The 25597-nt window shown below is 41.3% G+C and overlaps 1 protein-coding gene across 6 annotated transcripts in view; it reads right to left on the reverse strand.

Annotated features, from left to right (window-relative positions):
- The window catches only part of atrnl1b (attractin-like 1b), a 713064-nt gene that overhangs the window by 529440 nt on the left and 158027 nt on the right, over window positions 1–25597 (reverse strand). For all 6 annotated transcript variants that reach the window (XM_068002149.1, XM_068002150.1, XM_068002151.1 and 3 more), the window contains exons 13-17: window positions 16029–16147; window positions 13728–13860; window positions 11370–11551; window positions 7553–7766; window positions 244–432 (exon numbers count right to left, since the gene is read on the reverse strand). In XM_068002149.1, the coding sequence (XP_067858250.1) occupies window positions 244–432; window positions 7553–7766; window positions 11370–11551; window positions 13728–13860; window positions 16029–16147 (837 nt within the window). The remainder of the gene's footprint in view (window positions 1–243; window positions 433–7552; window positions 7767–11369; window positions 11552–13727; window positions 13861–16028; window positions 16148–25597) is intronic.

Here is a 25597-nt window from a genome sequence, read left to right on the forward strand (position 1 = left end):
CGTATGCCTCTAGCACGGGTTACTGGATAGCTCGCAAAAGTGGAGACCCTGGTCAATTTTATCCTAATTGAGGGGGCTGCGGCCAACCGTGGTATGTCAACCCGAGATCAACTATCTTAACACAGGCCAGAAATCAAATTCAGGACCCTGCTGGGCTACATGGCCTAGTTAATCATTGGATAAACATGCTGAGCCACCAGGAGAGGCCTTATCCAACAGTTTAAAAAAAATTCAAATACTTACAAAGACAGCTCACAGTCTGCCACTCCATGCACTGTCCATATGGGAAAGAGATTACATATGTATTGGAATCCACACAACGCTTAGCACTGCTGCACCACATGCATTCCACACCTTGGCTTGTGCAGTTCGAACAAGTTGTTCTGAGGGAACAAGGAGTCTTGCATGGTCTGGCATTTTGATTTGGACTGACTGCAAAAGAAACAAAAAAGTCTTTTACTTGAAATTAGTTAAATAATAATTCATAGCATTACTTTTTGTAACTTTTCAGTTATGAAATTTCATTCAGATTTGAAAGCTCCTATAAACTTCCCCACCATCGACATACTATAACGTCCTTTTTCATACATAAACAGTTTGAATTTTTTTTCTGTAATCAGTTTATACGTGACCATTTGCAGAAACTTAGTGGAAAGTTCTATTGTATTGGACCACAAACGTATTTTGCAAGTTTGAACTTGTAGGAGAGCTTTTGGGTTTCTATCTATTAACCACTTGTATTTTGACCAATGCCTGGTAACAGGTTAACCTGACATTAAATCCAATGATTTGGCAATATAAAATTTGAAAGAAAAATATATTGCCTAGAGATCCTGCTACAAGAACTTGAAACTTTATCCAATATAGTTTAAAATTGTCTAAGTTATTAGATTGGAGCACCATTTTGAACTTTAAAATTTAAAAATGCTTTCCTTTGCCTCTGAAGGTACAAATTTAATCCAGTTTGACAGAGAAGTGGTCTCCCTTTAGTTAATGGTTGAGAGTGTTTTGGCAATACAACCACAAATCTCTAATGTAGTCACAGTGATAGAAATTTTAAGAAAATTATTATTTGAGTTCAGTACAGTACTGAGGAAGTACAGTGAAACCTATAAATTAGGGACACCTAAGGGACTTGCATCAGGTATCCTTTTTTGCAGGTGTCCTCATTTTCAAAACGGTCATTGTATGTACAGTAAACCAGATGAACCAAATATCCCGGGATTGGTTGTATCTCCTACCCTTTTTTCACCCTCACCTGGGATCATATCTAATTCTGGAGCCCTGCCAGCGGGATGTGATTTCAGTACATTTTCTATTCATTGGATTTCCCAGTTCATTGCCATCCCGAGGTCCTTTTCCATCGAGGGAGGGATGTCATGATACTGGGATCTGCTATGCTGGCAGCTTGCACAGGGCGAGGTGGCTGCTGTAGGGCCGGAGTACCTGGGAGATCCCAGCCAAATTTGGGGGTACTATTGTCCTGCAGACCCCTCTCCGGGATCCCCTTCCTCCATGTGTTGCAGCTGTTAATGTTTGAAGTGCTGGGGGGTGGGTAGTGTGGGCTGTTAGCAGCTCATCAGTACCTGACTTACTGGTGGAATGAGATGTAGTGTTGCCTGGTGCAGTTTGAGACTTTTGTCGAATGGGGAGTTCTTTACCCAACATCCCTAGCATCAGAGAAACCGCTCTATCTCTGGGATGGAGGTGTGCAAGCATTCAATCCCAGAGATAGAGTGGCTTCTCCGCCACTATGGATGCTGGGTAAGGAGCTCGCCATTTGACAAAAGCTTTTTCTTTCACCTGCTGCCACCTCGCGCTGACCTATGGGTCCCATGTGACAGAATACATGACACAGGAAGTGTGTTGCCTGAAATGTGACAGACAGGTATTGAGTATATATGTACCATTTTTATTACATCAGTAGATAGATATATACATATACAGTTCATGAGGAAACTAGAAAGAAAGAACTTGCATTTATAAAGCATCTTTCACCACCTCAGGACATTCCAAAGCACTTCACAGCTAAAGTGAAGTGTAGTTGCCATTGTAACGTAGGCAACTTCAATGCTTTTTTTAAAAACTTACCACATACTTATAGTAGGATTTGACACGCTACTTGTCTTAAATAATATGCACAGAGAACAGTGAGATGATATATAAAAAATATTTTTATCAGTGGATGATATTTTTGAGATAGTCCATTAGTATAAATATCCTTGCCTCGCCCTTTCCCTAAAAATGCAATATCCTATTTATTACATTCTTGGTATTTAAGAATTGGCATTTCCAGTTCTTTTATAGAGACTGAACTGGAGTTATTCAACATTCAATTAGATGCCATTTGGGAGAGTTTTTTTTTTATTCATTCATGGGGTGTGGGCGTCGCTGAAAAGGCCAGCATTTATCGCCCATCCCTAATTGCCCTTGAGAAGGCGGTGGTGAGCCGCCTTCTTGAACCGCTGCAGTCCGTGTGGTGAAGGTTTTCCCACGGTGCTGTTAGGTAGGGAGTTCCAGGATTTTGACCCAGCGACAATGAAAGAACGGCGATATATTTCCAAGTCAGGATGGTGTGTGACTTGGACGGGAACATGCAGGTGATGTTGTTCCCATGTGCCTGCTGCCCTTGCTCTTCTAGGTGGTAGAGGTCACGGGTTTGGGAGGTGCTGTCGAAGAAGCCTTGGCGAGTTGCTGCAGTGCATCCTGTGGATGGTAAACACTGCAGCCACGTATTGCACCGGTGGTGAAGGGAGTGAATGTTTAGGGTGGTGGATGGGGTGCCAATCAAGCGGGCTGGTTTGTCCTGATGGTGTCGAGCTTCTTGAGTGTTGTTGGAGCTGCACTCATCCAGGCAAGTGGAGAGTATTCCATCACACTCCTGACTTGTGCCTTATAGATGGTGGAAAGGCTTTGGGAGTCAGGAGGGGAGTCACTTGCTGCAGAATACCCAGCCTCTGACCTGCTCTTGTAGCCACAGTATTTATTGTGGCTGGTCCAGTTAGGATTCTGGTCAATGGTGACCCCCAGGACGTTGATGGTGGGGGATTCGGTGATGGTAATGCCATTGAACATAAAGGGGAGGTGGTTAGACACTCTCTTGTTGGAGATGGTCATTGCCTGGCGCGAATGTTACTTGCCACTTATCAGCCCCATCCTGGATGTTGTCCAGGTCTTGCTGCATGCGGGCTCGGACTGCTTCATTATCTGAGGGGTTGCGAATGGAACTGATCAAGGTGCAATCATCAGCGAACATCCCCATTTCTGACCTTATGATGGAGGGAAGATCATTGATGAAGCAGCTGAAGATGGTTGGGCCGAGGACACTGCCCTGAGGAACTCCTGCTGCAATGTCCTGGGGCTGAGATGACTGGCCTCCAACAACCACTACCATCTTCCTTTGTGCTAGGTATGACTCTAGCCACTGGAGAGTTTTCCCCGATTCTGATTGACTTCAATTTTACTTGGGCTCCTTGGTGCCGCACTCAGTCAAATGCTGCCTTGATGTCAAGGGCAGTCATTCTCACCTCACCTCTGGAATTCAGCTCTTTTGTCCATGTTTGGAGGTAATGTGCTTGAATGGATGAAATGGCCTTTTCTCATCCTTGACATTTTTTGTGTACAAAAAGATCCCTGTGTTCTCAATCTTTAGAGTAATAGCATATGGATCTGATTGCTGCATTACTAATGCAGACATAAGGTATGGCAGCCAACATATCTGCTGATCGTACACATAATGTACACTGCTGCACAAAGTAATAATTAATTAATTATCAATGGAAAATTTGACCAGAACACCAAAAAATAATCCTGTGTTTTAGATACTATTTTTTATGCAATTTAAATTTATTTTTAATTCTTGTTTAATGCATTAAATGCTTTTCCATTTTTTCCTTTCTGATGATGATGATGATGATGATGATGATGATATCAATATATTTACCAAATTAGAACAGGCTTAGACAAGGAAGGAATGGTACTTTTATGAAGTGAAAAAACAGAAAACAATTTTTAAAAAATGTTTCAAGATTCCTTAATTGAAGTGTAAGTCTGCCCTCTAGTGTACAAAATGTAGATTTAAATGTTCCAATACACTGTTGAAAGCACATGACACCTTTGGCATATTTCAATTTATCAAGATTTTGTTTTATATCAAGTGAAGAAAACTGCTAAACAATTAGTGAGTGGCAAATTGACACATCTTTAAGGTAAGGTCTGAAGAAGTTCTAATTTGTCAGATTTTAACTTAGATAAGAAAATATTAAGACTATTATTACATGGTACAATCAATCATGGAATTTCTTCAAAACTAACCCTAAATCAGTGTATTCATCTGAAATGGCACAAAATTCTACATTAAGAACTTACACTTATAAAGTAACACAATAAAATGTCCCAAGAACTTTTTTTTTATTCGTTCATGGGATGTGGGCGTCGCTGGCGAGGCCAGCATTTATTGCCCATCCCTAATTGCCCTTGAGAAGGTGGTGCTGAGCCGCCTTCTTGAACCGCTGCAGTCCATGTGGTGAAGGTTTGCCCACAGTGCTGTTAGGAAGGGAGTTCCAGGATTTTGACCCAGCGACGATGAAGGAACGGCGATATATTTCCAAGTCATGATAGCGTGTGACTTGGAGGGGAACGTGCAGGTGGTGTTGTTCCCATGTTCCTGCTGCTCTTGTCCTTCTAGGTGGTAGAGGTCGCGGGTTTTGGAGGTGCTGTCAAAGAAGCCGTGGCGAGTTGCTGCAGTGCATCCTGTGGATGGTACACACTGCAGCCACTGTGCACCGGTGGTGAAGGGAGTGAATGTTTAGGGTGGTGGATGGGGTGCCAATCAAGCGGGCTGCTTTGTCCTGGAGTGTTGTTGGAGCTGCACTCATCCAGGCAAGTGGAGAGTATTCTATCACACTCCTGACTTGTGCCTTGTAGATGGTAGAAAGGCTTTGGGGAGTCAGGAGGTGAGTCACTCGCCGCAGAATACCTAGCCTCTGACCTGCTTTTGTAGCCACAGTATTTATATGGCTGGTCCAGTTAAGTTTCTGGTCAATGGTGACCCCCAGGGTGTTGATGGTCAAAAGGCAGAACACTGGAGATCAAAAGAAATGGAGAATCGATTGGGGTGGTAACCGTAAGGAAGATCAAACAGGTAGGCTTTGAGAAGGCTTTTGAAAGAGGGTTGGAGTTAGCAAGGCAGAGGGGCTTATGGAGAAGGTTCCAGAGTGCCAGCTTGAAAAAGCTGAAAATAGAGAGTGAAGAGAAACAAGAATACAAAGAAGGCCAGAATCAGGAGAGCAGAGGCCATATAGAGGAACATAGGACTGAATGACATTGTAGAGATAGGGAGCAATGGGGCTTTTGAGAGATTTGTAAATGGGGACAAGGATTTTGAAATTAATGCATAGGTGGTTTGGTAGTCATTGAGTGTTGGCAATCACAAGAGTAATCGGGTAATCGGACTTAGTGTGAGATGGGGGGTTGATTTTAAATCCCAATAACAGGTGGGTTGGGGGTGGGTAGGAGTTGAAAATAGTAGTTTTTTAGGTCACGACCGCATCCCGGCTTTATTTCCGGGTTTAACGTCAGCGTGTAAAAGTACAGGCTTCCCACAGGGAATACAAAGTCCAAAAATTTTGCGGTTGCGACCCAAAAACACAACTATTTTCAACTCCCACCCGCCCCCAAACCGCCTGTTCTTGGGGTTTAAAATCATCCCCAGGGTGTAGGCAGTGAGTTTTGGATGAGTTGCAATTTGTTAATGACACAATTCAGGAGGCTAGTAGAGAGGGCACTAGAGTAAATGAGTTGGGACTTGATAAAAGGTACAGTAGTAGTAGGAGAGAGATGGGTTAGCGGCAGGCAATGTTGTGGAGGTGAAAATAAATGGACTTGATGGTGGCTGTAGAGTGATGACAGGTTCAGGGCAAGAGTGCAGGAAGGCTGGGAGAGTATGGGGTTGGGGAGCAGGCAGCTAAGGCAGCCAAGAGGCTTCTTCGCTCAGAATCAAACAGGACATTAAGGTTGCACACTTTGTCTAAGGAGCTGCTAGAGTCAGGAGCTAAGGTGTGAGAACCAAACAGGATGGCTTTGGTCTTTCTGACTTTATGGTGAAGGAAATTCTTGCTTAGGACAGTTGTGAGCAAAGAGAGAAAAGTAGTGACAGATACAAAGCTAGGGGTCACCAGTATACACGTGAAAGCTGACTCAATGCCTATGAATGATATTGTCACGGTAGGAGTAGATAGCTGGAAATTAAAGCAAGCTTGGCTGGTGACGTGGAGGTAGACCGCAGATATGGTGGAGAATCACGGAATGGTCAATTGTGTCAAATGCCAAAGAAAGATCAAGGAGGAAGTGAAGGGATAGTGCAATGTGGTTGCAATCACATAGGATGTCATTGGTAACTTTGATGAGGGTGGTCTTGGTGCTGCGGGTAAAATGTAAACAGGATTGAAAGGATTCAGGGAGGGAGATATTGAAGAAGGGGTTATGGAGTTGGGTTGTAATACAATAGAGGACTTTAGAGATGAAGATCTCTAGGTTGAAGATGGGACAAGGGCAGAGGAATCAAGGGAAACTTTATGAAGAGAGGGGTATTAAAGCAGTTTTGAAAGGTGAAGGAAGATAGCTAGAAGACAGGGAGGCATTGAGGATGTCAGAGAGCATTGGGCCGTGCAGGTATAGTTAGGTAATGAGGAGTTGAGTCAGGAAGCAGGCAAGGGCACAAAGCGTGGGTCTCAGAGAAGGTCAATTTCATGAGGGCCTGGTGTGAGGTAAGGGAGAAGCTGTAGAATGACATGGGGTCAAGTGCAAGGATGTGGGTGGAGGTGGCTGAGGCGGTCAAGCAGATAGCCTCGATCTTTGAAATCCATGAGTTCCTTATAATTGGTGTTTAAAAGTGAAAATGGGAGTGCACAGGAATGGGGATCAGAGGAGGCAGTTTATTGTTGAGAAAAAGCAAGATATTTATAAATTTCTGATATTTCATGACCCTTCTTTGTTTTTGTTACTTATGCTACAAAACCCTAAGAATAGCCTGGCAACAAAATATTTGGTATGGAATTTTTTTTTCTCTGACACCTTCAAGTTCTGTGCTAGTGATATCCAGAACCAACAACGGAATCTATCATCTGGCCAATACCTAAATGTAGATTAACTGGTCTAATGGTCATTTGTGTGGGGAAATGCAGGTACAGAATAACTACTGCATTGCCACTTAACAATAGTCACTGCAAAAAATAAATTAATTGTATGATACATAAAGATACAATTCATCACAAATGCACCACATAAATGTAAGTATGAATGATCTAGGAGAAAGATTTCCATTGTTTGCTATTTATAGCAAAATCACAAATCGGTCCTTTATACATCAGTTTACAACATCGCCGCAAGCAGTAGAAACCTTTCCCTTGTGGTTTCACAGCCTGAAAGAAATTGCACATGTATCAGGTACTCCATTTACTGTTCATTTTTCTAATATCGCTTGTACTTATTTTAACAATATAGAAATAATTTCACCGTGACCATTTGTATATTGATGTAAATAAAAACTTACCAACTGGTTTTTCACAGACTAGGCCATCCGCCATTTCAGTGCATGCATAAGCCTTCAATCCAGCAACTTCAGCTCTTACTAGGTATGCGCAGAAACCGGAGTCATTGGGTTCACCTGGAAGCCACTGCAGAGTAGTGTTTGTAAAAGGCGACATATCTTCCCAGCCCCAGTAGGAGATGTTGATCTTGCGCAATCCAACCCAAGGTGATATTTTCTATCATAATGAAGGCAAAAATGGAACAATTAGTCCTTCGGTTACAGCAGAGTCATTTCCTCCTGTTTGAAATCAATACCATTCCGATTATGCTTAGTTTCATTGATCTTTTCTTACTGTAAATTGTTGGAAAATATTCTGAACGCATTCCAGTTATTAGTTTATTTCTTCTATTCCACTATGAAATAGACATTAAAAAGCAGGCTATTTCCATTGAGTACCATTACACACGACTGAAAGCTCCATCACAAAAGAAGCTGCTATAATTTTCTTGGAGTTCAGTAACATTGACAAACATGTTTGGTACTTCACAAATCTGTTAAAACTATTGTTTCAAACAAAGCTGCTTACAAGCTAAATTAAATACATCATCCCCAATCTTTAACACAGGTGTAATACATCATTCTTTCTTTCATGCATAATGCTTGAATATTCTTCCACAGAAAAGATCTAGCAAGTTGAATATCAGATTTTTCAAATGAGAAAAAAAGCAAAATAAGCTCCATTATATAATAAGAATGTAATATTTAATATTCACTGGTTATGAATTAAGTGCTATTCAAGATTTTAAATAGTAAAACTAAAAGTTGTGCATGTTTAGAGGCGGAGAAACAACATGTATCAGTGGAATTAGAACATTGTTCACCTTGAACCCTGGCTAGAATCCAGCCCAGACTAAATGGGATTAAAGATCAAAACAATTCCTAGTGGACACAGCCACCACATACAAAACTGCCCACTGCTGGCATTAAATTCACAAATTCCATCAGAGAGAGATTCGTGTGAAAAATGGAAATTTTTCACATTAGTTTAGAAGTGAATGCTCTTAAGAGGTTACTGTCACTTATGTATTTACTTGTCTGGCACAACTGAGATACACTAAGTTATGCTGCACCACTCCAGGCAGAATATGAACATCTATTTCCTTCAAAACTCAAAGCACCACTGTTTATGAATAGGCACTGCTGAATTACAGCAAGCAAAGCAGAGCACATAGTCTGTAATGTGAAAACTTATTACATCCAACATGTGGCACAAATCTACCTGCTTGAGGGGGATGGACTTATACTGCTTGGCAGTTATGGAACAACTTCAAGGCACATCATAAACGTGATATGATACACACTGGGACACTGAACTGGCTCGTGCTGATAGAGTGCAGCTCAAACACAATCACCGATTCCTTCCATGTTGGTCCAGCTTGGGTGAGCTCTTGATGAGGGGTATAGTTAAATTTCATGAAAACTTAACGCAAAGACTATAGTATAAAAACAGCATAAGTGACATTGTTTGTCCAGAGTAGTAGGAGCTTTATTCTATATCTAGTTGTAATATACCATACTTGGATGAGCCCAATGCTGGAACTGGGAGCCAAAATGGAAAAAATGTTTCATTCTGGACACGAACTTCCCTCATTCTTATAAGCACAACTATTCCCAAAGATGGGGAGGAGGGAGCAGACAGTTGTTTTAAGTTTACAGTTACATTTCATAAATGTCAGACACGACACCACACGTTTACAGTCCAATCACATTCAGGTAGCTCTCAAAAGAATAAACTCATGCCTCACAAAAAAATCTCAGTGCTCGATATTAAATAACTAAGTTACAACTTTGCTCTAAATCCAAAGACTGAATGGAAAAGAAAGTCTTAAAATATAATCTTAGTGAATCCCTTCTCAGTTTTCTGTCACCAATCTTATTAAAACAAAAATCCTGTTACATAGGTCGAACAAGGTTGAAGCTGATACCGTTTGTTTCATACAGTGATTGGTCATGTACTATCTTCTGGTCGCTTCCTAAAAATCACAAGTAACAGTACACAAAAGACAGCTTTATTTAGGTAGTCATGATGTAGAGATGCCGGTGATGGACTGGGGTTGACAATTGTAAACAATTTTACAACACCAAGTTATAGTCCAGCAATTTTATTTTTAATTCACAAGCTTTCGGAGGCTTCCTCCTTCGTCAGGTGAACGATGTGAAAATGTTCACATCGTTCACCTGAGGAAGGAGGAAGCCTCCGAAAGCTTGTGAATTTAAAATAAAATTGCTGGACTATAACTTGGTGTTGTAAAATTGTTTACAATTATTTAGGTAGACATTTGAAAGCATGTATTGTCTTCAAATAACAGACAGGAAAATACAAAATAAAATATATTTTCTTTAGATTTCAGAGAGTATGATCGCCACATTGACGATGAGGTCCAACAATTCTTTTCTTTAAACTGGACAGACAGATGAATAATAAACAAGCTCCTGGATTGTCTTGACAGCTCAAGCGATCGAACAGCTGACTCTCAAATGTGAAAGTGCAAATGCAAGTCCACTGGCTACCTGACATTCAAACTCAACATACTTGAGCAAGTTTAAGTTCTTGGCCAGACCTCTAGATGCAGTACCATGCAGGAACAAGGTTTCCCATCTTGGGAAAACAGGAATTTGAATCAGACCTCCCACATGCTGGACAATAATGTTTATGGTGTAATTGACTATTAGTTTTGAAAAAAATCTATCGACCACAACAAGCAAGGAGCAGACTCTCGATTAAGTGGAAATGCTAGGTATATCAGTGCTTCTATTTTGCATTCTAGTCACATAAGCAGCTGGGGGATATTATTATTTCAAAGAGGATTAATATTCCCAGTTATATCATGTGAGCTACCTCCATTTCACTCCAAGCGAGATAAGGTGTTATTGTGTAAATTGTCTTCAACGCAATGAGGTATTAAATTCACTGCACTGTTTCAGCCCTAACTGTTATTTTCATTATAAATTCATACTAGTGAAAATTTAGCTTCGCAACTCCAAATGATAACAAGAAATTGAAGTTAGCTGCCAAATTTACTGTCTATCACTGTTACTTTCAGCTTTGATTCCACATAACAAGCAGTAATACACCTACACCGTGCATGAATATGCCAGATTTACAGCAACAGACAGAGATTGAGAAGTGGTTCTAGTCACAATGTTATCGTGCTGTAATATTACACTGGAGAATAACAGTTCCCTCTAACTAGATGTCTGAAGCCACAACTTCTATGGATAAGATTCCCCTACTTCTATACATGAAAGTACCTCATTTTTTTTTTAAACTGTGCATTGTTCATGCCCTTCATTATGCCAACAGTATCAATCCCAGTATGAGATGACAAGTATTTTAGCATCAAGCTACAATGCCAATATTCTACTCGTATTAAAATAACTGAGTTCTTAAACATCCTGAAATGAAGATGGTAAAGAACGGATTACTGAATAGCAGAGAACTTAGTGCTGTGATAAAATACCACTGTCTATTGGCAATTGGGCTGGGCATAAAATCATCCATCCTAAGTTATAAATGATTGGCTAAAGTATTAATTGTCTATTACTACAGGCCATTACTACATATTCCAATATACCGGAACAAACTGGGTCCTATGCTTCAAGATCCTGCAAATTATGGTCTATCAAAGATAGGTCTGTAAATTATATTACACCATTTTGTTGTTACATAGAACTACAGCCGTTAAATTATTAACTTCTTTTTAATGCTTCACAGAATGCATTCCCTAAACATGCAAAATTGGACAGATTGGAAGAAGAAATATTCAACCACGATTACCTGAACTGTATATTTGTGCAGCTCATCTAAAACAAATTCAACTTCCTTAGATGTGGTAAGAGATGCAAGATTTCCACTAAGATTGTAGCAATAAAGTTTTGCATTATCATAATTTTCTCGGCTTGCATTGATCCGGAGGCAGACATCCCCAACATGGCTCCAGCCTTCTCCGCAAAGATGAGCTGGAATTGTAGGAACAAACCCAGTTTTCATATTTCTTTCAAGATCTTGAAACATAAAGAGTGACGTACTGTGAAATGACATGAAGAAACTATGAATTTTACGGACCTTCCAAGTCACCTGCATTGCCAAGCTATCGCACGCACAGACTATCATCTGCCACCCAGGAATCAGAGGGAAAACTCTCCAGTGGCTGGAGTCATACCCAGCACAAAGGAAGATGGTAGTGGTTGTTGGAGGCCAATCATCTCGGCCCCAGGACATTGCTGCAGGAGTTCCTAAGGACAGTGTCCTTGGCCCAACCATCTTCAGCTGCTTCATCAATGACCTTCCCTCCATCATAAGGTCAGAAATGGGGATGTTCGCTGATGATTGCACAGTATTCAGTTCCATTCGCAACCCCTCAGATAATGAAGCAGTCTGTGTCCGCATGGACAACATCCAGGCTTGGGCTGATAAGTGGCAAGTAACATTCGCGCCAGACAAGTGCCAGGCAACGACCATCTCCAACAAGAGAGAGTCCAACCACCTCCCCTTGACATTCAACGGCATTACCATCGCCGAGTCCCCCACCATCAACATCCTGGAGGTCACCATTGACCAGAAACTTAACTGGACCTGCCATATGAATACTGTGGCTACAAGAGCAGATCAGAGGCTGGGTATTCTGTGGCGAGTGACTCACCTCCTGACTCCCCAAAGCCTTTCCACCATCCACCATCTACAAGGCATAAGTCAGGAGTGTGATGAAATACTCTCCACTTGCCTGTATGAGTGCAGCTCCATCAACACTCAAAAAACTCGACACCATCCAGGACAAACCAGCCTGCTTGATTGGCACCCCATCCACCACCCTAAACATTCACTCCTTTCACCACCGCACTGTGGCTGCAGTGTGTACCATCCACAGGATGCACTGCAGCAACTTGCCAAGGCTTCTTCGACAGCACCGCCCAAACCCGCGACCTCTACCACCTTGAAGGACAAGAGCAGCAGGTACATGGGGACAACACCACCTGCACGTTCCCCTTCAAGTCACACACCATCCCGACTTGGAAATATATCGCCGTTCCTTCATCGTCGCTGTGTCAAAATCCTGGAACTCCCTTCCTAACAGCACTGTGGGACAACCTTCACCACATGGACTGCAGCAGTTCAAGGTGGCGGCTCACCACCACCTTCTCAAGGGCAATTAGGGATGGGCAATAAATGCTGGCCTCGCCAGCGACGCCCACATCCCATGAATGAATAAAAAAAACTAGAGGATTATCCTAGTGGCAGGTGACAGTACGCCAACTGCAAAATGCGGTGAGTTGAAAGGTCTAATTTTTTTTTCTATAACTTCATTTTACAGCCATATCTTTTCTCTATGCAAAGATATCAAAAAGAAAATTTTGTTTCACTTAGTCAATAACTGCCTTTTTCTTAAATCATCCTTTTAAACAAACTTCAAAGTTGTCTTCCATACAATTGCCTTCCCCCACATCACAAGTATTCATTAAAATGATGAGCTCCTGAAAAACCTGCTAAACTAAGTGGATGGAGTTAGAAGCTTTAAGTTTAAAATAAATTAAATATGCAACCGTTTCATTCAACGCAACCATGTCTAATTCTTTTGTGTGAAATTTAATTTAATCATTTTCTGAGTGTAATCCAATTCTTTAATCAATTTAAAAAGGAACAATTTTTTTCTTAACAGTGTGTTTTGTGTTTAAGAATGACGACGAGAAAGAAAAGTAAAAAACAGTTTGCTGTGCCTTTAACACACTGCATTTTTATTACAACATCTTCTCCAGAAAGATGTGCTCAAGTTGTGGACCATCAAACACAAAGAGTAGAAGGATCTAGATCTGAGGCAGGAAGAACAAATAAAATAGTCAAATCAAATCCCAAAGTTGGACCTGGCTAATATAAGTGACAATAACAGTCTTTCTCTTCTCCACGTTCTTAAATACTTAAGTGGATTGTACTGTATTTGGTAACCACACTATTTTAAAAAAAATTATTGCAATGAAGACAACAAAATTGAAGTTGAAACAAACAATTACAGGAATCAGTCAATAAATGGTCTGTTAATACATTAAAAGCTATACATTATTGTAATATCTTAACCATAAGATTAGTCCAATGAAAGTATGTAATTTTCAAGTGTGTGCTTTGGTTTGTTCAGATTTTTACCTGGCAAAGCTTGACATTCTTGGTTCCGCTGATCCCACTGACAGTTTAGCCTTATTGAGCAGGTCTTGCAGCTTGTAAGTTTGCTACAAATATGCTCATTTCGCACACGGCATTTAGTATAGTTTGTCACAGACTAGGGGAAGAAAAGTTTAAAATTGTCACTGGAATTCTTACCACTTTTTAAACACAACCACTGTATCAAATACAGTAACTCCTTGTTTAATATCTAGTACTACTTACTAATGATCAATATAAACAAAATGTATTCGAGACACAAGGCAGTTGCGTACAACTGTTGCAAATGTCAAAGGATATTAAAATGTCAACTGGAATAGTTTAGAATCTCAAAGTGCTTAATTTCAAATATCATATTTTTGAATCATGGGAGACAACACTTCAAGCTGTTACTAGTAAAAGTGAAAGATGAAAAGCTGGAGTTATTAGTTATTACAATCTGGGCGTACATTGGCTTCTAGTTACGGTAAGAAAGGGCACAGTTGGTTTAAGTTATGAGGGGTAGCATGGTGCATTAAGAGTTCGAACCTGCCGTGCCATAGAGCGATAGAACACTGACTCCATCTCACAATTTTCAATAGTCACTTCCTATTTTAACCAAGCCTACACTGTTAGAAAGAAAAATTATGGGCTGGGAAACTGGTGGAGTGGGGGTGCATGCGATGGAGAATGAAAGAAAAACAATACAATAAGTTGCATGAAAAATATATTGTATTAAAGAGCAAGCATGATCTGCACATGTATTTTTGATTCAGTTCAACTCAAGCTGATCACAGTCTTCTGAACTTGCCAGTAATTTCAATGGGTCAGAGCACTGAAATTGCTAAGCTAAAGTCACTATTACAGTTGAAAATTTTCTCCACCTCTTAAATTTATCATTAAGTTTGGATTATTTTGTCAAAAACAATTGCATCTTAAAATAAATGCAGGAGGAATATCAAGACTAGGCTGATTAAACCCTGGTTGTAGCCTAAGTCACATTAGCTAAGTTCAGATAAGTTTGAACTTCTGGACCAATGCAATCATTACCCCAATTTTTCTTTAGCTGCTGTTAAAAGTACTCAGTTTACCACAGAAGTTAACAGCACAGAAGGAGGCCATTCAGCCAATCATGTGCCAGCTTTTTGCTAGAACAATCAATCCATAACTAATCCCACGGTTCCAGTCTCCCTATCGACTTGTATCTTCCTCTGCTTGAATTATTTATCTAATTTACCCCTTAAAAGACCAATAGTCTCGACCATAACCACTCACTGTAGCAAAGTATTTCTTGCTCCAGTAACTTTCTGAATATAGATATTTCTCCTAAACTATCTCCTCATTCTCTCAGTAAAGATTTTAAATTGATAACCACTCGCCATGGACTCCACAACCAGAGGAGTGCGGAAATGATCTAATTCAAACAAAATAGAAGGTCTTGGGAACACAAAGAGACTTCCATTATATTACAATAAGCTGAACTTGAACCCAGGCCCCAGTGTGAAAGCATTGGTTGCAAATGCACTGCACCATCAAGTTCTCAATTTCCCCCAATAACTTGTTATATTGTTTAAAAAAAACTTGGGAGGGCAACAGGAAGGTGACCATTAAACTCTTTGAAATTAATTAAAATAAATCATGTAAAGTAATAATCCTAAATCAACTGCATTCTTGTCTTACTCTGCTCGATTGGCTGTTGCACACAAAGTATCATGCTGTCACTATATTTAAAATATTGATTTTTTTTTTAAATGGACCCATTTACATAACTCATTCACTATCTGAGATGAATTCCACTAATGTTTAGTTAACATATGTATTATGTTATTGAGTTTGTCAGGGTTCATAGATGCAGATACACTTGCATATAGTTAGCCACCTTCGCATTGCTAAAAGGATAGATCATCTGATAAAAGAAAGCCACTAGAAAGTTGCTTAAAATCAAAGGAAGCAATTAACCACAAGTTATTTAAAGGAATCATTATACTACAGAAACCAGTCAGACCCGTACCTGCATACAGTGATGCAGTGTTGGCATGCTCCTGCAGCATGCTGTGCCCAGGGACAATGAAGCCTTGCAACATCCAAGCAGGATGAGATTACCTGAGGTTAACTCACATTTCCCTCAAGAATACATCCCAACTGCATTACACTACACAGTTTATACCTATGTAAAGCCTAAGCCACTTTACATCAAATGGAAACTATGCAATTTAACTGGCCCATAAAGATAAGCAACCCTTAAACTCTGTATGCAAACACAGTTAATATTTACGGATAGGCGATGCAACTTTTACTTCAACTCACCATAGTGCAGTTGCTGCCAGCAGAAATGCACTTCTTATCCTCACACCACTGACACCCATTCGTATTGGCAGTACAACTGGCACAGTCTGTATATTTGAAACATCGGTCATCTGTAGCCACTGCAATATAAATGAGTGGGAAAATTAATAACCTCGAAGAAGGAACTGCAAAACAAAAGGTTTTAATCCAGACAGAAGCCATTCTTGCTGTAACTGGAATGCCATTGGCCACTCATCTGTTCAGCTGGTGCACCATTTAACAAAAAGAGCAGGCAACTAATTAATAAATCTGCAGTCACCATCATAACTACTCATTTCACAAGAGTTTCCAACAACTTCACCTAGCATCTCTTCCTTATTTTCTAAAATTATTTCAGAGTTTGTGATCCTGGTCTTACAGGGTAGGCTTACAGGGAACATTACCATGGAGGAGAATAGTTTCAATGTAAAAGAAATTAGAGAACAAAAAATATAACTGCAAAAGAACTCCTTCCCGAGTGGATGTATATATGCATGTGCGCATGATTATTCCAAAACCCTGACTGACAATGTACTTTGAGATCTGGCATATTGGTTCTAAATGCTGGAAAAGAAGTGCTCAGTTCATATAAGTTGCAGGTCAGTCAACAAATGGCTCTCTTTGTAATAAAGCATGGACGGAATTGTTCTATTTCTGGAATTTCAATACCAAATGAGTCACTTCCCCCCTTTCCTTCTTTATGTTCTTGTGATGCTGGATACCAACTGGAATGAACTTGTTCCTTCCCCTCTGCTTTTTCTTCTGTCAAGTTGGGGGCACCATAATTTCCTTTTAGGGAATTGCTGGGTTCAGCTCAGCACCTGACCACACAACACAGCTGAAATCAGGAACTCAGCAGAGTGGTGAACTGTGTGTGCACTGTGTATGAATTACCAATTCCTCTAATTCTGCCAGATGTACAGGTATTATATTATTTTACCCTACTACCCATTTTGTGCCTCTGTTCCCCTTCCCTCCCACCCCCAATAATTTGCAACCATATACTCCTATTTCCCCACAGCCCCAAATAAACTTCTGATTTCAACTGACCGAGTCCAATGGACTTGAGACAGCTGGTCCCAAAATAGGTATGTATTCATTCTCCATTGTGTGTAGCAAGGCTGGAGTTCCTCCTGTCTGACATCAATGAAGTCTATTTAGCACATCACTGAATTCTCAGTAATCTAACAAACCCCTTGTGGAAAATGTAATCACTGGGAAACTCTGATCCAACAATGGTCAACACAAGCAATATTTATCCTCCAGATAGCTGCGTCTTGCATTATTCTGCCAATCATAATGCTTGACGCACTGCACAGCACAAAAAAGAGCTTGAACACCAAGGTCGGAGTAAGCCTTCCCAATATCCTACCAGGTAGTTTAACCTTGGCTGCAGCAATATCATAAATTCCAGAGGACTTTGACTCAAGAATCCATTTTACTTCTCAGTAAGCTTATGACTACATTTACAGCCTCATGCTCTTGCCAGGAACTTCAAGATAACTGTGATATTTGTGGCACTGGATTCTATATCAGTCACGTGGCCTCATTAAATTATTTTAAGAAAATTCGGAGTGTACCAGTGGCTAAAAGATTTGTAACCAGTCAAGCTCTCCCAGTGTGGAGAACATAGCATTCAGCCTAATATTTTAAATTAGGTGGCAGTAGCAGGGCTTGAAAAAAATAAAAGCTTGATTGTTAGATTCAACTGCTATTTGAAGTGCCCAAGAGTTTGGGTGATACATCAGCTTACACTGGTATGAAGAAACATAAATTTTCTGGAGTGCTAAGGCAGGATGAATGAATGGCACTTCCAGGATTGTTCAACAAAGTCAACCAGCAGCAGAACAACCACCAGCTAATTCACAGCAGAGCAACATGATCAGCAATCCACGGAAGAGTCTACAGCCTACTCAGTCATGATCAACATGATCAATATTAACAATCTTGTTGTGCAGGGTCCCTTAGTGAAGAGCGACCATAACATGATAGAATTCCTCATTAAGATGGAGAGTGAAGTAGCTGAATCCAAAACTAGGGTCCTGAATCTAAATAAAGGAAATTACAAAAGTATGAGGTGTGAGTTGGCTATGATAGATTGGGGAACTTTACTAAAAGGGATGACAGTGGATAGGCAATGGCTAATATTTAAAGAACGTGTGCAGGAATTACAACAATTATTCATTCCTGTCTGGCACAAAAATAAAACAGGAAAGCTGGCTCAACCGTGGCTTACAAAAGAAATTAGGGATATTATTAGATCCAAAGAGGAGACATATAAAATTGCCAGAAAAAGCAGCAAGCCTGAGGATTGGGAGCAGTTCAGAATTCAGCAAAGGAGGTCAAAGAGATTGATTAAGAGGGGAAAAATAGAGTATGAGAGTAAACTAGCAGGCAACATAAAAACTGACTGTAAAAGCTTCTATAAATATGTCAAGAGAAAAAGATTAGTGAAGACAAATGTAGGTCCCTTATGGGGGAAATTATAATGGGCAACAAAGAAATGGCAGAACAATTAAACACATACTTTGGTTCTGTCTTCACAAAGGAGGACACAAATAACCTCCCAGAAATGTTAGGGAACCAAGGGTCTAGTGAGAGGGGGGAACTGAAGGAAACCAGTATTAGTTAAAAAAAAAGTGCTAGGGAAATTAATGGGGCTAAAGGCTGACAAATCCCCAGGGCCTGATAATCTACATCCCAGAGCCTAAATTCTATAGACTCTGGAACAGTTCCTACAGATTGGAGGGTGAGAAATGTAACCCCACTATTTAAAAAGAGAGAATAAAACAGGGAATTACAGACCAGTTAGCCTAACATCAGTAGTAGGGAAAATGCTAGAGTCTATTATAAAAGATGTGATAACAGAACACTTGGAGGGCATTAACGGGATTGGACAAAGTCAGCATGGGTTTATGAAGGGGAAATTATGCTTTACAAATCTACTGGAGTTTTTTGAGGATGTAACTTGTAGAATAGATAGGGGAGAACCAGTTAATGTGGTGCATTTCGATTTTCAGAAGGCTTTTGATAAGGATCCACACAAGAGGTTAGTGTGCAAAATGCATGGATTGAGAATTGGTTGACAGACAGGAAACAGAGGGTAGGAATAAGCGGGTCTTTTTCCGGGTGGCAGGCAGTGACTAGTGGGGTACCACAGGGATCAGTGCTTGGGCCCTAGCTATTCACAATATACATCAATGATTTGGATGAGAGAACTAAATGTAACATTTCCAAGTTTGCAGACGACACAAAGCTGGGGTGGAATGTGAGCTGTGAGGAGGATGCAAAGAGGCTCCAATGTGATTTAGACAAGTTGGATGAGTGGGCAAGAACATGGCAGATGCAGTATAACGTGGATAAATGTGAGGTTATCCACTTTCGTTGTAAAAACAGAAAAGCAGATTATTTTCTGAATGGTGATAGATTGGGAAAAAGGGAGGTGCAACGAGACCTGGGTGTCCTTGTACACCAGTCGCTGAAAGCAAGCATTCAGGTGCAGCAAGCAGTTAGGAAGGCAAATGATATGTTGGCCTTCATTGCAAGAGGATTTGAGTACAGGAGCAGGGATGTCTTACTGCAGTTATACATGGCCTTGGCGAGACCACATCTGGAGTATTGTGTGCAGTTTTGGTCTCCTTATCTGAGGAAGGATGTCCTTGCCATGGAGGGAGTGCAACGAAGGTTTACCAGACTGATTCCTGGGATGGCAGGACTGACGTATGAGGAGAGATTGGGTCGACTAGGCCTATATTCATTAGAGTTTAGAAGAATGAGAGGTGATCTCATCGAAACATATAAAATTCTAACAGGACTAGACAGACTAGATGCAGGGAGGATGTTCCCGATGGCTGGGGAGTCCAGAACCAGGGGTCACAGTCTCAGGATACGGGGTATGCCATTTAGAACCGAGATGAGGAGAAATTTCTTCACTCAGAGGGTGGTGAACCTGTGGAATTCTCTACCACAGAAGGCAGTGGAGGCCAAGTCATTAGATGTATTCAAGAAGAAGATAGATATATTTCTTAATGCTAAAGGGATCAAGGGATATGGAGAAAAAGCAGGAACAGGGTACTGAGTTAGACAATCAGCCATGATCATTTTGAATGGCAGAACAGGCCCAAAGGGCTGAATGGCCTAATCTTGCTCCTATTTTCTATGTTTCTATGATCCCAATTATAAAAGGCTAAGCAGAATTTACAGGCTTTATAAAGGAGGGGAGAGGGAGAATACAATTCAGAAAATATTGCAGAAAACAAGTGAAGATCAAATCAGAAATCAATCTTAAATTGGGCTCTGTAAAGGTCTCTAGATTTCTTAAAATGTTATCTCGAGCTTTGTTCTTCTCATAGACTGTAATCACTTCTGTCATTCTACAAAAGGTGGATTGGTATGGATTTAACTTCATTACAAAAGCTACTACACTGCAATCCGACTAAAGCAGACATTCAATTCAGTAGACTGTTTCAGACTTTTAATAGCTTTTAAAATAGGTATCATGCTGTGAAGTCTTTCCTCTCTCCCTTCCCTTCCTCCCCCCACATACAGTGGATTTTGATTTCCTATTTTTACTGTTCAAAGCTTTTGCGCATTAATCAGTATTAAATCCCAAACAGCACAAAACTTATACACTGGTGAAAAAAAATAACTTTTCCAGAAAAAATAAATAGAACCATGCATATATTTTGCAAGGATTTATCAGTGATTAGAAGTTTGCAAAAGTAAATTAACATTTAGAAATTGAGGGATTTTAACTCTGTTAGAATTTAATCCTTTGAGTACTTCAGTTTCTCACAAACTTATGGATTTTTCATTTCAAAACTTCTGCACAATATTGTGCCAAATAAGATATGCTAAATATTAGACTTAAACGTGAAAACACAGAGCACAGCAAATAAGTCTTTGTTGATAAAACTGTGTAGATTTAATTACCCATTTCCCAGACAGAAGGATTTCCATTAAGTAAGTCATTATTTTTTTATAATTTTATAAGGATTTTCATTAGTTTTTGGCTCTCTGGGTAGGAAAAATTGAAAGAAAAAGGGTGCAGCATGTACTTCGTTTAAATTTGATCCCACAGTATGCTCCAGAGACATAGATCTTCACAGGACATTATTTACCTAGCATTATATGGGTTTCTCTCGAGTTATTTTCCATATTTGATATTTGCCAAGTAATCCTACCAATGACAAAACAAAAGTAAATAAAATCCTATTTAGACTTCAACTTTGCAGATGCAACTTTTGTTGACCCTCCACTAGTGAGGAAAATGGATAAGTCAGAATGAATTCTCAAACAGGGTCTGGAAAACCAAATTGCCCTTTCTCATTCTGAAATTCTTATGGGCTTGTATGACATGCTTCATACTTCTCCAAGTCTTTGAACACCAATGTTACTTTATGAATGATGTTGCTCAAGAAATACTTTTTGTTGTTCATGGTCAGTCATTCCATCTTTCAATCTTGCAAATAATTTATTAAACTCACTGCATACCTGATTAAACAACCAGAAGAGTGCTCTCACTGCTGAAGCTGAAATCAGTAAAACTAGTGTGAAAAAGCAAGCTGGGCTATGCCAATTGTTATGCTACTTGACTTCTTCGTCCTATATAATAGTGTTGATTGATAATCATCTCAATCAGGAACCATCTTTGTGCAATGTTGCTAAAATCCTCAAAGCTGTGTACTTAAAAGGATACTCCAGGATAAGGTCATACCTTTCAAGAATTAGGAAACTACTTCCCTGTATTTAAAATATGATGTGGAGATGCAAGTGATGGACTGGGGTTGACAAATGTAAAGAATCTTACAACACCAGGTTATAGTCCAACAATTTTATTTGAAAATCACAAGCTTTCGGAGGCTTTCTCCTTTGTCAGGTGAATGTGGGAATCCTTGAACATTTCGCTCATTCTTTACATTCGTCAACCCCAGTCCATCACCGGCATCTCCACATCATGGCTACCATCGACACCACAAACTGCCGGCTCACAGTGGAGAGGATATCCAAGAAGATCACGCATATAGACACAGACATCAAGTTTTTACAGAGCTGCAAGAAAGCAGACAAGATCCCAAAAGGACTACAGATCACGAACTCACTCAAGTCGACATACAACTCAGATTACGCTGAGAGACTCTGCCGTCGTACCTCTCGCACACTCCGCAACCATCTCGTACACCAACTCTACAGCAGACGCTGCAACCTCAAAACCAAGATAGAGTCCATACTCTCAACCTGTACTCAGGACACAGCAGACCAGCTACGAGACACCGCCAAACAGACGAGGCAACGGAACTACGCTGCCTACATGAAAACCGAGAGCAGGAAACTTGAGAAACTTGGCATCACCACCAGCATCAACCAAACCTCCCCTGGTACACGGTTGCAACCACAGGGAAGTCTATCGTCAATTTGTCCGACCACACCCTTCAACCAGACGAAATCGAAGTTCTCAGCCGAGGGCTCAATTTCTGCCCCACTATCAAAATGGACCCCATCGGTCTCGCGGCAGACACAGAGGAATTCATCAGGAGAATAAGGCTCCGGGAATTCTTCCACAAATCCCAAGATTTCAGCAGCGAACCCAATGAGACAATCAACGATCCGGAACAGCAGACAGAGGGATCCGCGGTACAGCAACCGAAGAAGAAAGAGTCAAACTGGACTCCTCCGGAGGGTCGCTGCCCTAAGCTTGACATGTATGCTCAAGCTGTCAGGAAATGCGTCTACGCCAGATTCATCAGCCGCACTCACAAGACAGTCCAGAATGTCACCCAAGCACAACGCAACGCCATTGACGCTCTCAAGACCAACCGCAACATCGTCATCAAACCAGCCGACAAAGGAGAAGCCATCGTCATACAGAACAGAACGGACTATTGCAAAGAAGCATACCGACAACTGGACAACTAGGAACACTACAGACGGTTACCCGCAGATCCGACCAAAGAACACACCCACCAGCTCAACAAACTGATCAAGACCTTCGACCCAGACCTTCAAAGCATCCTACACGCTCTGATCCCACGTACTCCCCGCGTGGGAGACTTCTACTGCCTCCCAAAGATACACAAAGCCAACACACCCGGACGTCCTATCGTATCAGGCAACGGAACCCTGTGTGAGAACCTCTCTGGATACATCGAGGGCATCCTGAAACCCATCGTACAGGGAACCCCCAGCTTCTGTCGCGACACTACAGACTTCCTACAAAAACTCAGCACCCACGGACCAGTTGAACCAGGAACACTTCTCACCACGATGGACGTCTCAGCACTCTACACCAGTATCCCCCACGATGACGGCATCGCTGCAACAGCCTCAGTACTCAACACCAACAGCCAATCTCCAGACGCCATCCTACAACTCATCCGCTTCATCCTGGATCACAATGTCTTCACCTTCGATAACCAGTTCTTTACCCAAACACACGGAACAGCCATGGGGACCACATTTGCACCCCAATACGCCAACATTTTCATGCACAAGTTCGAGCACGACTTTTTCACTGCACAGGACCTCCAACCAACGCTATACACCAGATACATCGACGACATTTTCTTTCGATGGACCCACGGCGAAGAATCACTCGAGACTACACGATAACATCAACAAGTTCCATCCCACCATCAAGCTCACCATGGACTACTCCTCAGAATCGGTTTCTTTCTTGGACACACGAATCTCCATCAAAGACGGGCACCTCAGCACCTCACTCTACCGCAAGCCCACGGACAACCTCACGATGCTCCACTTTTCCAGCTTCCACCCTAACCACGTCAAAGAGTCCATCCCCTATGGACAGGCCCTGCGAATACACAGGATCTGCTCAGACGAGGAGGAATGCGATGGACACATACAGACGCTGAAAGACGCCCTTGTAAGAACAGGATATGACGCTCGACTCATCGATCGACAGTTCCGACGGGCCACAGCGAAAAATCGCATAGACCTCCTCAGAAGACGAACACGGGACGCAACCAACAGAGTACCCTTCGTCGTCCAGTACTTCCCCGGAGCGGAGAAACTACGCCATGTTCTCCGCAGCCTTCAACATGTCATCGATGACGACGAACACCTCGCTAAGGCCATCCCCACACCTCCACTACTCGCCTTCAAACAGCCACCAAACCTCAAACAGACCATCGTTCGCAGCAAATTACCCAGCTTTCAGGAGAACAGCGTCCACGACACCACACAACCCTGCCACGGCAACCTCTGCAAGACATGCCAGATCATCAACACAGATACCACCATCACACGAGAGGACACCACCCACCAGGTACATGGTTCATACACCTGTGACTCGGCCAACGTTGTCTACCTCGTACGTTGCAGGAAAGGATGCCCCGGAGCATGGTACATTGGCGAGACCATGCACACACTGCGACAACGGATGAACGGACACCGCGCAACAATCGCCAGACAGGAGGGTTCCCTCCCAGTTGGGGAACACTTCAGCAGTCAAGGACATTCAGCCACCGATCTCCGGGTAAGCGTACTCCAAGGCGGCCTTCGAGACACACGACAACGCAAAATCGTCGAGCAGAAATTGATAGCCAAGTTCCGCACCCATGAGGACGGCCTCAACCGGGATCTTGGGTTCATGTCAAGCTACACGTAAACCAACCAGCAGGGAGAAAAAAGTTATCTGTTTTTAATATAACTGGAAATTCTCTCTCTCTCTCTGCCTTTCGGGTCTCTTTCTCTCTGTCTGTGTAATTTGACACAATGTGTATTCAGTATACTGGGACCTACTGTTTTCCGTGGCTAACCTGTCTGAACACCAACGACACCTTTGATTGGTGTGATGGTGTCCCAGCCTAATATAAGATATGCGATTTGAGAACCTCTCATTCACTACTCACCTGACGAAGGAGATAGTCTCCGAAAGCTTGTGATTTTAAAATAAAAAATTGTTGGACTATAACCTGGTGTTGTCAGATTCCTTACATTTGTCCACCACAGTCCATCACCGGCATCTCCACATCATGAAAATTAAAAGCCTGTTTACCTGTGTTATGGCCAACTCACGCGCCAGCTAATTTAAGTTTCTTTTTGCTTGTATTTTGAATTAATACTAGAGTACTGATTGAAAAGACAGACAGCATCATTTGAATGTTATGAAATAAACAATTGTGCGCCTTATTTGCTGTAAAGAATTCCTTGGATTGGGATGATTTAGTTCTTTGTTCCATTTAGCTCTTTGTTCCATGCAGAAATGGTGAAATCAATTTAAACCATTCAGGCAAGTTTCCTATAAACCAGACTGCTTTCCTGTGGGATGTCATCTGCACTTTGTGATGGACACTAACTAAACTGCAGGGTACTATTTAAAAGAATCATATGATTAAAGATGCATAAAACAACCCCTGCAGAACTTGCTAATCTTTTTGACACTTGCTTACATCCAAGAGTATTGAGGATGCAAAAATCTTGGTTGATTTTATTGTTGTGGTGCATTTACAGTCTATGTATGATCCATAATGAATTCAAATCACGTTGCATTCTCTAGCAGTGAAAATAGACCTCCTACATAATTTATGATG

The sequence above is a fragment of the Heptranchias perlo genome, chromosome 21, assembly GCF_035084215.1.
Source record: "Heptranchias perlo isolate sHepPer1 chromosome 21, sHepPer1.hap1, whole genome shotgun sequence".
NCBI lineage: Eukaryota > Metazoa > Chordata > Chondrichthyes > Hexanchiformes > Hexanchidae > Heptranchias > Heptranchias perlo.